Source organism: Zalophus californianus, chromosome 3 (assembly GCF_009762305.2).
Source record: "Zalophus californianus isolate mZalCal1 chromosome 3, mZalCal1.pri.v2, whole genome shotgun sequence".
Taxonomy (NCBI): domain Eukaryota; kingdom Metazoa; phylum Chordata; class Mammalia; order Carnivora; family Otariidae; genus Zalophus; species Zalophus californianus.
In genome coordinates, this window is record NC_045597.1 from 194,931,968 (window position 1) to 194,946,735 (window position 14,768).

General features: G+C 49.4%; 1 protein-coding gene across 3 annotated transcripts in view; it reads right to left on the bottom strand.

The window, feature by feature from the left end:
• Positions 1 to 1,030: 1,030 nt before the first annotated feature.
• THAP4 (THAP domain containing 4) overlaps positions 1,031 to 14,768 on the bottom strand; it is a 39,084-nt gene continuing 25,346 nt past the window's right edge. For all 3 annotated transcript variants that reach the window (XM_027588492.2, XM_027588494.2, XM_027588495.1), the window contains 2 exons: positions 14,115 to 14,218; positions 1,031 to 1,303 (listed from right to left, as the gene is read on the bottom strand). In XM_027588492.2, the coding sequence (XP_027444293.1) occupies positions 1,184 to 1,303; positions 14,115 to 14,218 (224 nt within the window). In that variant the 3' untranslated portion in view covers positions 1,031 to 1,183. The remainder of the gene's footprint in view (positions 1,304 to 14,114; positions 14,219 to 14,768) is intronic.

Here is a 14,768-nt window from a genome sequence, read left to right on the forward strand (position 1 = left end):
CCAAGACACCAGCAGCGTGGGCTGTGCCCAGTGAAGCTGTGGAGGCAGGACCTCCGCCCCACGGGCCTGGATGGCAGACAGGGAGCCAAAGAGAGTCCTCCGACACCTTCGGGTTCTGGACGTGCCCAGGAATGTCCACCCAACCCTGTCCTGACATGGTGCTTTGGAAGCTCATGGTCTGGTCTCATCTCACAGGTTCCCAGCTAGAGGGGACCCTGCCTCGGGGTGAATTTACACTTCGAGTCTCCCACGCCTGATTTACTCGGCAAGCCAGCATCAACCCCCCCACCCCTTGGCACTGGGGGTACCAGCCCTGGTCCCTTGTCTGAGCTCCGAGGTACTAGCGACCCCAGCTGGTAATGCCTGTGGTCCCCCAGCCCCGGGGCTGTCTCCCTGGGCTGGAGCACCACCTCCCTCGCACGTGGCTCCGTCTTCCTGGCAAGGCTTTGGATACGGTGGTGTGTGAGGGAGAAGAACACGGCTCTGTTTTGTTTTTACATGCATAATGAAGCGGTCAGGGGTGAATGCCCGGAATTTGTTTAAAAATATGCCAGCCAAAAGAGGGGAGAACAGAAAAAAAAAAAAAAAAAAAAAAAAGGGAGAACAGAGGAAGCCGTTGGTGGGAAATAGCAGGGTGATGAGTATGAGGGGTTCAGGTACGTTTGGGAGACTTCTCAGCGAACACACAAATGGAAGCAGTGTTCTGCTCCAGCATAAGATGAACCTGAGGGCACTGAGCTCAGACCGTCCTCTGGCCTCGGGGATGCCCTTCATCTGTGTGGATGTGGGGCCCGAGACCGTCAGCTTCAAAAACAGTAACATAACTGTCACCCTTTCTGTCCGTTTGTCGTCAGCTTATTACTTCCTCCAGGAAAACTTATAAATATTTTAGGTCTTGCCAAAACTACCAGCAGAAAAAGAAAGGGAAAAAGCGTCACTCCTTAATTTTTTAGGGAAACAACTGGAAAACAAGTACTCACCAGCTGATGAAAGAAACGCACAGTCTACACGAGTGATAATATTCAAAATGCTCAGTCATAAAAATAAAGGCCTTTTATTTGGTTTTTCTACGCTGTTACAGGAACCCGTGGCAATACTCTGGAACCCACGAGGCCTGTGGCCACACCCGCACCTGCTGCGAGTGTCTACGGAGAAGCCGAAGGGTCACGACACACACTCGGGGTCACGGGGTCACCTTCTTGTAGGTGATGTGAAGATGCTGAGTCATGGGCTGGGTAGTGGTCGCCATGGAGACTGTCTGTTCAAGTTTGCCTTCAGAATTCAGCCTGAATTTTCGGGTGATCTGAGCAGAACAAAACAAACACCTTAGTTTTATCTTCTAAAGGTGGCCCCTCCATGGGCCAAGTGCTCTGTTCGGGCTGCAACATGCCGCCCCCGTTGTCAGAGGCCTGTGGGCCGCACAGTGTCCCCGCCAGTGGGTGACGGACACTCAGCCCACAGCCGCTGCGAGGCGTGCCAAGATCAAGGGGTCCTGACCCCTGGGCCCTTCCTCTGCCCCTCGGCTGTCCCCAGAAGACCAACAGGCATGCACGGAACTTGGTCTCGTCTCAGCTCATTTAGAACCCAGCCACTTTTTCCTTTCAGACAAAAGCTGACCTTCCGATGCATTCCTGCTTTACCCCCCCTTCCCTTTCATGCTTACAACTTGAACTGACGTCACCGTGTTCTCGAAAAACTCAGTGCAACCACCTTTGGAACCACTAATTTACCCAAAGTGTGGTGGCCAATGAGAAAGTCCTATCCTTAAAGAGCGTGAAGCAACGGTGGAGAGACAACCAGACGGCCGACATCTTCCCAGTGTTCTGGAACACACTGGGGCCTCCAGGAAGGTATGAAATAGGGGTCGCCTGTAGGCTTCCTTTGGGTTCGCAGTCCCTCAGAGGACGTTTCCCACGCCATCTTCCTCTTCCAGTGGAAGTCATTAGAAAGATTTAACGCTGATACAGGCTGTGCACAGCCTCACTCTGGTTCCCATGGCCTCTGGCAACAGCCAGCAATCTGGTGAGTTCACTCTTAATAACTCTGTGGTCATCCTGAGTCGGCCACCACAGCTAAAGCATCATCAAACCAAGACCCGTCTGCGCCACAGACGGATCCCCATTTGAGAAAGAGGGGGTTGGAGGCAACCACTAGTCTTTACAACATCAAGGGGAGCTTGTTCAGGTTGTCGGGGGATCAGAGGCCGCGCGCCCACACAGCCCAGAGCCCAGCTCCTGCACACAAAGCCGGGTCAAGAGGTCCTGTGGCCTCTGAGGGTTCAGGAAGGGTCCATGTGAACAAATACAAGTTCTTATTTTAGCCAAGTGTGCTCACTTTCCCAAGACTGCACCTACCCCACAGAAATAGGACTGTGGAGCGAAGTGTGATGTGAGAATTTCTCCACGTTTTAATGCTTTCTCAAAGCGTTTTTTGTTTGTTTCCTTCATTAGGGAAAAGGTGGAAAAGGAAGCTCAGGAGGAAGATGGCTGTGGATGTGTTTCAGGCCCTAAAACAAAGACATCAGGAAGCCATGGTGGCTACTGCGCCCCCTGTAAAGCAGGCGTGGGTGTGGAGGCAGGAAGGGCCCAGCTTGTTGGGCATGGGAATCCCAGCGTGCCGAAAGCTTCCAAGCCGTCTTTTTTTAAGATTTTATTTATTTATTTGACAGAGAGAGACACAGCGAGAGAGGGAGCACAAGCAGGGGGAGTGGGAGAGGGAGAAGCAGGCTTCCCGCGGAGCAGGGAGCCCGATGCAGGGCTCGATCCCAGGACCCTGGGACCATGACCTGAGCCAAAGGCAGACGCCCAACAACTGAGACACCCAGGCGCCCCTTCTAGGCCGTCTTTACAGAAATGATGGCTTGCCGCCAGTGAACACGACCGAGGATCAGAGTATGTGCACACTGCCTGCCGCAAACACTCAGGTTCTTCCCTGAACCCCGGCTTTCCTGAGATGGCACCGGCACACAGCGCTGTGTGGGTGTAAAGCTACAACGTTACGCTTGGACACGTGTGTGTATGGTGTCAGCCAACACCCCGGTCCCCTCCCAGTTACCTTGTGTGTGTGGAGTGTGAGAGCTTTTAAGATCTACTCTCTGAGCAAATTTTATACGACGCGTATTAAGTGCAGACAGCGTGCTGTGCGTCATTTCCCCACGACTCTCTCCTCTTACACCCAGACGTCTGTGCCCTTTGACCTACAACCTGCCATCCCTCTGCCCCCAGGCACCACCATTCTACTCTGTTTAAAAATTTCACATGTAAATGAAGCCATGCGGTATTTCTCTTTCTCTATTGGACTGATTTACTTCACTTAGTGTAATCCCCTCAGGGATTCATGTTGCAAATGGCAGGATTTAATTTTTTTTAACGGCAGAATAGTATTCCTTGTGTGTGTGTGTATGTATACGTACACATACGTGTGGGCACGTGTTTCCGTGTCCTTGAACAGGCGAAGCAGCTCACCCACAGGGGGTCCAGGGCCAGAATTTGTTTCACAGCTATGGACACACAGCTGTGCCATGACTGGAACCAAACCCCCCCCTGCCCCTCACAGACGACAAGGAAAGGCTCCTGGTGTGGCAGGAGGGCAGGCAAAGGAGAGGAACCTGGGAAAAAGTATCATTTTGAGAAAAGGCACAAAGACAGAAAGATAAAAAATTCCCTTAACAGCTTAACAGCAAACTGGAGACAGAAGAAAGACTCGGTGAATTTGAAAACAGGTCAATAAAAATGTCCAGATTGGGGGTCCCTGGAGGGCTCAGTCACTGGAGTGTGTGACTCCTGATCACAAGTTCAAGCCCCATCCTGGGCACAGAGATTAAAAATAAAATCTTTAAAATATCTAAAATGACTAATATAGAGAAAACAGACTGAAGAAGAATGAACAGTTTCAGGGACACGCAGGACAGTATTAAATGGCCCAACATCTGTTTAGTAGCAGTTCTGATGGGAAAAGTAAGAACGGAACAGAAAAAGTTGGAGAAACAATGGCAGAAAATCCCCAAATATGACCCAAAACACCATCTTACAGATCCAAGAATTTCAGGAGACCCACACAGGATAAATACAAGGCAACCACACCCAGGAACACCATAGTGAAAGGAAGATGAAGGAAAAAAACCTCAAAAATGACTAGAGAAAGGATGCTTGGGTGGCTCAGTCGGTGAGGCACCTGCCTTTGACTCAGGTCATGACCCCAGGGTCCTGGGGTCGAGCCCCGCGTCAGTATATGTGCTGCCGAGGCAAGCACTAGAGCCCCGCGTCGGGCTCCCTGCTCCGCAGGAAGCCTGCTTCTCCCTCTCCCTCTGCTGCTCCCCCTGCTTGTGCTCTGTCTCTCAAATAGATGCATGAAATCTTTAAAAAAATGACTAGAGAAAAAAGACAAATCATGTACAGGGCATAAAGAATTTTGGCTGACTTTTCAACAAACCTAATTAAGGTCAGAAGACAATGGAACAAAATAATTACTTTAAAAAACCATTCCTGTTGACCCAGAATTTTATTTATGGTAAAAATACCTTTCAAAACTGGGAGTGAAAGAGGGTTCAGTGAAGATGGCTGAGTAGGAAGCCCTGGAGCTGGCCTCCCCGCCGGACACAGCTGCTCTAGCCTGTCCAGCGGCCAGGAAATGGGCCCCCGTGCAGGTGTTTCTGGAGCAGCCTGTCCAGCGGCCAGGAAATGGGCCCCCGTGCGAGTGTTTCTGGAGCGGCCTGTCCAGCGGCCAGGAAATGGGCCCCGTGCGGGTGTTTCTGGAGCAGCCTGTCCAGCGGCCAGGAAATGGGCCCCCGTGCGGGTGTTTCTGGAGCGGCCTGTCCAGCGGCCAGGAAATGGGCCCCGTGCGGGTGTTTCTGGAGCAGCCTGTCCAGCGGCCAGGAAATGGGCCCCGTGTGGGTGTTTCTGGAGCGGCCTGTCCAGCAGCCAGGAAATGGGCCCCCGTGCGGGTGTTTCTGGAATGGCCTGTCCAGCAGCCAGGAAATGGGCCCCCGTGCGGGTGTTTCTGGAGCAGCCTGTCCAGCGGCCAGGAAATGGGCCCCCGTGCGGGTGTTTCTGGAGCGGCCTGTGGGGGCCAGGGTGGGCAGCGAGGACCCTGTCCTCCAGATACGGGCGGCCTGTCATCGGTGGGCAGCAGAGGCCCTGCCCCCTCCAGCTCAAGGGGCTCACGGGAGATCCGAAGGGCCAGCACCCCCTTCATTTTAACTTTTTCTGGTTTGGGGACCCAGATTTTAGAGACTAGGACAAACAATGACACGTATGGAGAAATTAGAAAGTGAGTGCACATGCCCAGGGAAAGGCTCAGAAAAGACCCAAGAAGACCTTCAGTTTACATCTCAGGTGGCTCCTCGGCAGAGACAGCCCACAACAACCAACCAACCAAACAAAAATAAACATAAATAAATGGAAACACATCCAATGTTCATGGTTTAGAAGACTTAATATGAGTAAGATATCAATACTGCCCAAACATGTATAGGATTAACGAAATCCCTATGAAAATCCCAATGATATGTTCTGCAGAAATAGAAAAATCGACCCTAAGATTCACGTGGAATCTCAATGGACCCAGAATAGGAAGAATAAAACATCCTGAGGAAGAAGAGCAAAGCTGAAGGACAGGTACCTCTTGATTTCACAAGCACACAGCACCAGCATAACGACAGCCATATAGACCGTAGCAGAACAGAGAACCCAGAAATAATCAAACTCTCACATGTGTGGTCAGATGATTTTCAACAAAGCTGTCAAGACCACTCAATGGGCCGAGGACAGTCTCTTCAACAAACGTGCTGGAAAAACTGAGCATTCACATGCAGAAGAATGGAGATGGACGCTTACCTATCACCACACACAAAAACTAACTCAAACACACTGTAATTCATGAAAATTAAAGACTTTTATGCATCAAAAGATATTATAAGCAGAGTGGAAAAGCTGCTCACAGAAGGAGAGAAAATATTTGGGAACCGCATATCTGATAAGGGATTCTGAGATAGCGGAGAACTCCAGCTGCTGTAACACAAGCAGAAACAGCCAGTGTTGGTGAGGGCGTGGGGAGCTGGGGCCCATGCACAGCTGACGGGAGCGCACACTGGTGCAGCCGCTTGGGAAACGGTATGGCGGTGCCTCAAAAAATTAAAAAATAGAGCTACCCTACAACCCAGCAAGTCCATTTCTGGGTACACCCTCAAAAGGACTGAGAGCAGGGTCTTGAAGAGATATCTGTACACCCAAGTTGATGACGGCATTATTCACAGTAGATAAAACACGGAGGCAACTCTGCCGTCCGCTGACGGGTGGATAAGCAAAACGTCAGTACACACATACGACAGACAACCATTCAGACTGAAAAAGGAGGGAAATTCCACAATATTCTACAACATGGAGGAACACTGAGCGAAATAAGCCAGTCACAAAAAGACTAGTGTGTGATTCCACCTACACAAGGTCCCTAGGGTAGTCGGTTCGTAGACACAGAAAGCAGAATGGGGGACCTCAGGGGGTGTGGGAGGAGAGGGGGGACTTATTGCTTAACGGGCACGGGGGCTTCAGTTTTGTAAGATGCAAGGTTTCTGGCGATGGATGGCGGTGACGTCTGCACACTACCTAAGTGTAGCCTCAGGAACTGTTAAGATGCTAAAGTCTGTTATTTGCATTTGAACCACAGTTAAATAGGGACTGAAATAACCCCGAGCGAACAGCAGACCTATACTGCAAAGAAGGCATGAACGCATGGCTTCAGGATGAAGGCAAACTATGCCCTGGGAGACATGGGTCTAAGGAACGTGAAAACAACAACACAAAATAGAAAATAAGTGGGTAAGTAGGAGAGACTGCTTTTACCCCCTCACTGTAATGTCTCTGAAAGTCAGCTCATTTTTAAAGCAAAAGTACTGGGGCGCCTGGGTGGCTCAGTCAGTTAAGCGTCTGACTCTTGGTTTCTTTTTTTTTTTTAAGATTTTATTTATTTATTTGACAGAGACAGACACAGCGAGAGAGGGAACACAAGCAGGGGGAGTGGGAGAGGGAGAAGCAGGCTTCCCGCTGAGCAAGGAGCCCGATGCGGGGCTCAATCCGAGGACCCTGGGATCATGACCTGAGCCGAAGGCAGACGCTTCACAGACTCAGCCACCCAGGAGCCCTGACTCTTGGTTTCTGCTCAGGTCATGATCTCGCGGTTGTGGGATTGGGCCCCGTCTCGTCAGGTTCTGCGCTCAGCACAGGGTCTGCTTGAGATTTTTTTCTCTCCCTCCCCCTCTGCCCCTCCCCATTCGTGCTTGCTTTCTCTCTCACAAATAAATAAAATGTTTAAAAAAAAAAAGCGGAAGTAACAATTCTGTAAAGGTGTATAGTATATGTGTGTGTACACATTTTACATACGTATTTACATATATATGCTAGTGTAACAAATGGTCAGTGGGGTTACAGAGCTGTAAGGTCACAACCCAGAAGCAGGAGCAGGAAAGTGTCAGCTGTAAAGTAGTGGGGATTATCCAAGATCAACGTGAAGTGGGAGACTGTAACAGTACCATACTGATTATAGACTTTGGCAAGTTTAGTATTTACACTGTTAGCCTCAAAGCAACCATTAAAAGAAACAAGAAAGACACAGATAAGAAGCTAACAGAAGGGGCGCCTGGGGGGCTCAGTCAGTGGAGCGACTGCCTCCGGCCCAGGTCATGGTCTTGGAGTCCCGGGATCGAGTCCCACATTGAGCTCCCTGCTCGGTGGGGAGTCTGCTTCTCCCTCTGACCCTCCCCCTCTCATGTGTTCTCTCTAATAAATAAATAAAATCTTTAAAAAAAAAAAAGGGTAGGAAAACAGATGCACCAAATAAACAAGCATTGGACAGCAGGTGCGGTTCTGTTACCATCAGACTTCAAGGTACATACTACAAGCTACCAAGAGGGACATTTCATAAATATAATACATATCATCACATGTATGCATCTTACGACAGAGCTTCAAAGTCATAAAGCAAAAACAGACAGAACCCAAGAAAGGAACAGATAGCCTCGATCATCTTTGGAGATCTGAGCACCTCTCAGTAATCAGACAGAACCAGAACCTTCCCCTCTCCCGCCCCGCCCAAAAAAATCAGCAGTATAAAGGAAATCGGAATGACGTTATCAATCGACTTGAACTAAGTCCACTACACCCAACAACTGTCAAATACGTATTTATTTGGAGCGTGCATGAAGTATTCACCAAGTTACATCATATATTGTGGCAGACTAACTCAGAAAGCATGTTCTCTGGGCTTTACAGAATTGAATTAGAAATCATTAGCAAGAGATTATGTAGAAAATGCTCAAATATTTGGAAAGTAAGTAACATACTTCTAAATGACCCAGTTCAAATAAGAAAGTCACCAGGGAAAGTATTTTGAGCTGGAGGTAATAAGAGCACACTCTTCATCCCTGCGGGATGCAGCTGAAGCAGGGCTTGCAGGGAAATTCATAGTTTCAAGTGGTGCATCACAAACTGAAAAAGGGCTAAATATCAGTGACTTAAGTTTCCCATTTAAGAAATCAAAAAAGAGGAAATTAAACTCAGGATAATTAGAATAAAAGAAATAACATGATGCAAAAATCCTTCAACTTACGTATTTTAGTAATGTAAACAGCAATAACTAAAAGTGACAAATTATCTGTTATTGGGGTTTATCTGAAGAATGTGGGGTTGGGTCAACATCTGAAACCCTGTTCCTATAACTCACCACATAAGGAGAAAAATCACAGAAGCATCTGAATAGCAGAAGCACCTGTCAGAATTCAACACCCATTTATAATTTTTAATAACCGGCAAACTAAAAATATAAGAAAACAGAATGTGGTAAAGGGCATTGGTAAAAACCCGACAGCAACCATCACACCCAATGGTGAAAGACAGAGTGCTTCCCATGAACAGAGAACAGGGCCTGGCGTCTACTCCCACTACCGGTACCAAACGTTACATAGGCTGCCCTTTCCAAAGTCCTAGTGCAGAAGAAAGAAATGGCATCGAGACTGGAAAGTAAGAAGTGACACTTTAACAGCAAATGACATGACTGTGTAGAAAACCCCAAAGAATCTATTAAAAAATGAGTAAAATAAAAAAGTGAATTTAAGGTTATGTGATATAAAATCAATGTGTAACAGTCAAATGTATTTCTATACGCTAGCAACAAATAATTCAGAAAATTAAGAAATCATTTCTAACAGCATCCAAAAACCACAAAATACCCAGGCATAAATTTTACAAAATACATGCAACACATATACTGAAAACTACAACACAATTTAGGGTGAGGGAATCCTACGTAAATGGAGAGATTTACATGGTATTGGATTAGGAGAGTCAGTTTGCTGAAGATGGTACTTCCCAAATTAATCTCGAAATTCAAGTAATCCTAAAAAATTCTTCTAGAAGTTGACAAGCTAATTCTAAACTTCATACGAAAATGCAAAGGGTCCTTGGGTACCCAAAACAATTTTGTAAAAAAGAAAAAAAAGTTGGACAAGCGATATGATCTGATTTCAAACATTACTGTAAAGCTAAGTAATCCAGATCACGTGGCCTCAGTGTACACAGAAACTCAGACATCACCTGAGCATAAGAGAGTCCAAACTGGACCCATGCAAGTGCACCTCACTGCGGGATGAGGGAATAACGGCAGTCTTTTCAACAAACGGTGCTGGAACAATGGCGTATCTATCCGGGGGGAAAAAATAAAAGAATCTTGATGCCTACCTCATACCATACAAAAACACAAATTCCAGAATTATAGACCTTAAAGCAAAAGGGAAAACCTTAACAATTCTTGGAGAAAATGCAGGTTAAAAATCTCTGCAGCCTGGGTTAGGCAAAAGAATTTAAGACAGGGCACAAAAAGGACAGAGCATAAAAGAAAAAGCTGGTAAGCAAACATGAAAAGTCAAATGTTTTGTCATAAGCTGGGAGCACATGCACCTGATGTAGGACCTGTACTTGGAACATGTAACTCTCAGGACTCAACCCGCTGTAGAGAGGGGCCCAGGATTGGAATGCTTGCTTCAACAAGAAATAAGTGGCAAATAAGCACCACGGAAGGAGGACCGACATCATCAGTCAGCTGGGAAATGTATTTTTTTTTAAAGATTTTATTTATTTATTTGGCAGAGAGAGACACAGCGAGAGAGGGAACACAAGCAGGGGGGATGGGAGAGGGAGAAGCAGGTTCCCCCCAAGCAGGCGGCCCGATGTGGGGCTCGATCCCAGGACCCTGGGACCATGACCTGAGCTGAAGGCAGATGCTTAATGACTGAGCCGCCCAGGCGCCCCTGGGAAGTGTATTTAACTGCATGAAACACCCCTGTGCAGCCACCAGGACGGTGGTCACTCAAGGACCAACGTGGCGGGGGGGGTGGAGTGGCACGAGACCCAGCCCGGTGGCTCCGGCTCGCTCACCTGGCACTCCCCGTCCTAGGTCCTCACCCAAGAGACGGGAAGACACACGTCCACACACATGCTCACAGCAGCTTTATTCCCAACAGCCCAGCACTGGAAACAGGCTAATCGGTGTCCATCAACAGAGGGGAGACAGACGGAGCTGTGACATATTTGCCCAGTGGAACACGACTCAGCAATCAAAAACACCCAAACCACCACTAAACGCAACCGCATGGATGAATCTCACAAATGTTACCTTGAATGAAAGGAGTAAACACTGTACGGCTCCATTTACAGGGAACCCTACAAGATGCAACTCTAGTGGAATGACAGAGACCTGGCCCTGGTTGTGGGGGGCTGGGGGCTGACAGGGGCAGCACAAGGCTCTTTCTGGGGTGAAGGGCTGTTCTCATCCTGACCGGGGCATGTTCCAAGGGTGTCCACCTGAACTGGATGCACTAACTGTATGTAAATTACACCTCCAGACAGCCGATTTTTTTTAAGTAAAAAAAAAAAATTCTAGTAAGCCACGGTAATTAGCAGGAACTGGCAGGGGTGGGGGGCGGGGAGGGCAGGCTCTGCCAGCAGGGGCCGGGGCAGCCGGCATTCAACTGCACAAAACTCAAATATGGGTGAATTAATGACCTGAAGGGGAGGTTTTAGGTCAAGCTGTAATGCTTCCAGGAAAAAAAATATAGAATATGTATTTTTTGACCTGTTTTCAGGGAAGCCTGCTTAAGTAAGACATTCTAAAACCAATCCAGAAAGGAGAGCCTGGGAAATGGAACCACATAAAATCAAGAACTTCTGTTTCTCAGAAGCAGAAGGGGGGGCGAAGACACAAACCGGAAGAGGGGTAATGGCCACACCAGTAACCGGGGAGGAGCTTACATCCAACTCAGAGAAGGAGAGCAGACGCAGCGGGAGTGGTCAGAGGACCTGGAGAGGCCCCCACCCGAGGACCGAGCAGGACAGGGCGGGACGCTGGCCGTCAGAGCAGCTCTGGCCGCAGCGGGCAGCCACTCAGGAGGCAGCAAGCATTAATGGGGGGAGGTTCTGGAAGGCAGGGGCCTCTCTGATCCTCAGCATCAAATGGGGGCACAGGCCTGGACCTGTCCTGTCTCAGGGCTGCTGTAGGGCACCACTGGGTGGGCTGTGTGGGGTCCTCAGTGACCGAGCACCGAGAGCAGGGCAACAGAGAAGGGGTGAGGTCAGGCTTCAACAACAGATAAGCAAGGACCCCCCCCACACCTGCCGCTCCCGGGCATCTGCAGAAGCCAGGCATTCTGCCCACCAGCTGCTGGGAGGACAGACAGATGCTTCCAGCCCAAGCCTCCCTCTCCCTACCAGGTTCTGTGCATGTTGACCCAGCAGGCAGGCCAACCCAGCCACACCCAGTCAACCGCTGGTCAGCATGTCACCCTGAAGAGCTGAGCCCTGCTCTGGCCCCACCCCATGGGGGTGCCTCCCCTCACTGTGCCCTCAGCGGCTTCCCCTCCCCTCCTCCCTCCTCTTACAGAGAGGCACTCTTGTGTTTCATTAATAAAGCCCAAACTTAGTTCTCTAGCAAAAATAAACAAACAAAATCTACCCCCCCCAAATCCCTGATAAAGTCAAGTATGAGCAAGAAAAAGAGAAAACAGACATATGCAAAAGATCAGAAATATACAGGGGACACAGAATGGCAGATGCAGAGAAAGCAGTGAGTGTTACTTCCTCCTCAAACTCTGAAAATCTAGATGAAAGAGCACTGGTCCTGGGAACCTTGACCCTGCAAATGCAGGGAGGTCGGAGGGCCAGGTAAGCAGGGAGGAGAGCAAGGGCACTCCCCCCACTGGGCCCAGACGCTTTCCTGAGGACATCTAGGAGGACCAGGCGATGTCGATGGGGCTCCCTCCTTGTCAGGAACAGACACAGCTAAAAAGTGCCCAGGTCTCTCTATGAATAACTCTGATACCAAAATGAGGACAAGTAGGAGTTATCTTCAAAAAGCAAACACGCCTCAACACTTAGAAGTTATTAATACAATTCACTGCATCAACAGCTTCAAGTGGAAAAAACAGAATCCTCCCAAAAGAGGCTGCAAAAGCATCTGATGGAACCCAAAACCCATTCCTGAATATAATTCTCACCACAGTAGAAACAGGACATGCTTACCCGACACACAAAATCAAGAACTTATGTTTCTCAGAAGCAGAGGCGGGCAAAGATACAAACTGGTAGCCTCGGGCAAGCACCTTGCGGGGTAAGCGCTCTATCTGGGCTGTGCCCGAGAGCCAGCTGTCAGATGGGATGTCCCGGTTCAGCAGAAAGCACAGAGCCAGAGCCCCCCCACCCCCCCATCAACACACTCAGAAGACAGAACGGCGGCCACGTGCCATTGACACACCCTCAAAAACTAGAAAGCGCTACAGCGTTACCCAGCTATGCAACGTCCAAGACCTGCATGATTAAAATTATAAAGCAATTAACTTGGTACCCACTGAAGTACCCCAAACTAGACCACCACGCTGCTGTCCACTGCTACTGACCAGTACTCCCCTTGTCCTCAAATTAATCCATGTGTTTATATGATCCCGGCGTAAACAGTGTGGACCCGGACAAACTCACCAGACGGTCCGCCCAGAAAAGGGAATGCAGAAGAATTAACCAAGAAAATGTGGAGTAAAGAATATCAGGAACTTTCCCCAGATATTAAGATAGGACATAGAGCTATGGTAACCTAAGTTATTACATGACTTTAAATTACTGTCGATGAAGAAATAGACAAAAGGAACAGACCCTCCTCCCCTATTTATGGGGATGGGCTTAAGACAGGCAGGACATCTCAAATCTGGGGGACTGCTGGTCACCCGTCTGTACGTGGCATCATGTGAAAACCAATCTGGGAGGGACTAAGGTCTAAGTGTAAAAGGGAAAGCTATAAGAGGGGAAAACAGAAGACTAATTTCATCATGTGAGTAGAAATGCCTTCCAGAACAAGAATCCAAATCCAGACCCCATAAAGGAAAAGACCCCCAGAGAGAGCCACAGAAAAGCTCGCAATCTGTTGAGTAGAACACATCATAAACCAAACTCACATATGCCACCAAATGGGGAAACATCTGCCGCACAAACAGCCACGGTACACAGAAAGCTCCCGTAAACCAGTCAGATGGCAGCCCACAGAAACACAGGCAATGGCTCTGAACATCAACCGTATGGAGCAAGAAACACAAACGGCCCACAAGCATGGGAAATGCTCCCTTGCATCCATTCAATTTCAAACACAAATGAGCTACCACCTTTTATGGATCAGATTCAAAAGACCAGTGAGTCTGGAACACGCCATGTAGACGACAGTGCAGAGAAGCAGGTAGGTCCCTGCAGAGCTGGAGGGGACAGTCGTCAAGAAAAGCAATGCAAAATGTACCTGTCCTCTAATCCAGCAACTCAACTGGGAGAAATCTCCCCAACAGATATGGACTCATTTTGCCAAAGCGGACAGCCCAAACGTAAAAGATGTTTGTGACTGAAAAACCGCAGCCGACCTGAGAACCCCTAAGTGCCCACCGGCCAGGGACCGGATTCCGCCACGGCACACCCCCACCTCCGCATGTGTGGGGAGTGACCATGTGACGGTGCAGACAGGCCAAGGGGTGATCTGTGGCCCCACTGAGGACTGCAAGTGCATGGTGGGAGGAGGGAAGGCTGCAGGGGCAGACTCACCTGCTCCACGTGGGGCTCCTTGGCAAAGGAAATCCTGGCGATGGAGTGGGACGTGATGCTCAGCTCCTGCCCATTCACCTCGCCCTCTTCCACCTCCACGATGCCTGCAGGGGGCCATCAGTCCTCAGCAGCCTGCCCATGGCTTGCTGATGCCACTGCTCCTACCACCACCTTTTGCACCCAGTGCTTCGACAGGTCTGAACTCGGAAGCCAGAGCCTCCCAGGCACCAAGGGGGAAAGACTTGCAAGTCCTCTTATAGCCAGGGCAGGGGGTCTATGGAGGATCACCCTGTCGGGGGCTGGGGGGAGCGGGAAAGGGGTGAGGTGCCCTGACCCCAGCCCTGACCCATCGAACAGGCCAGGGAGCCTCCCCCCAGCCCCAGCTGCTGGCTGCCCCCCGACTTCTAACTCGCCAATGCCTTGGGCAGGCCCACTCCAGGATGGGCTAGTTTCTGACTGTCCACCAGTTTCTAGGAAGTGAGACTCATTCGAGCCAGGGAGCAAGGTAAAGGTCAAGCAGGTGTGTTTTTGAGTCTTTTCTAACTAATGAGCCTGGTTAACTATCTTAGGTGGTCTCCCACTGGGGGCAGAGTGGATTTCCAGACAGCTTCCGGCTGCACAGTGAGCCTCCCGTTCTCGTGCACACAGGAAGCA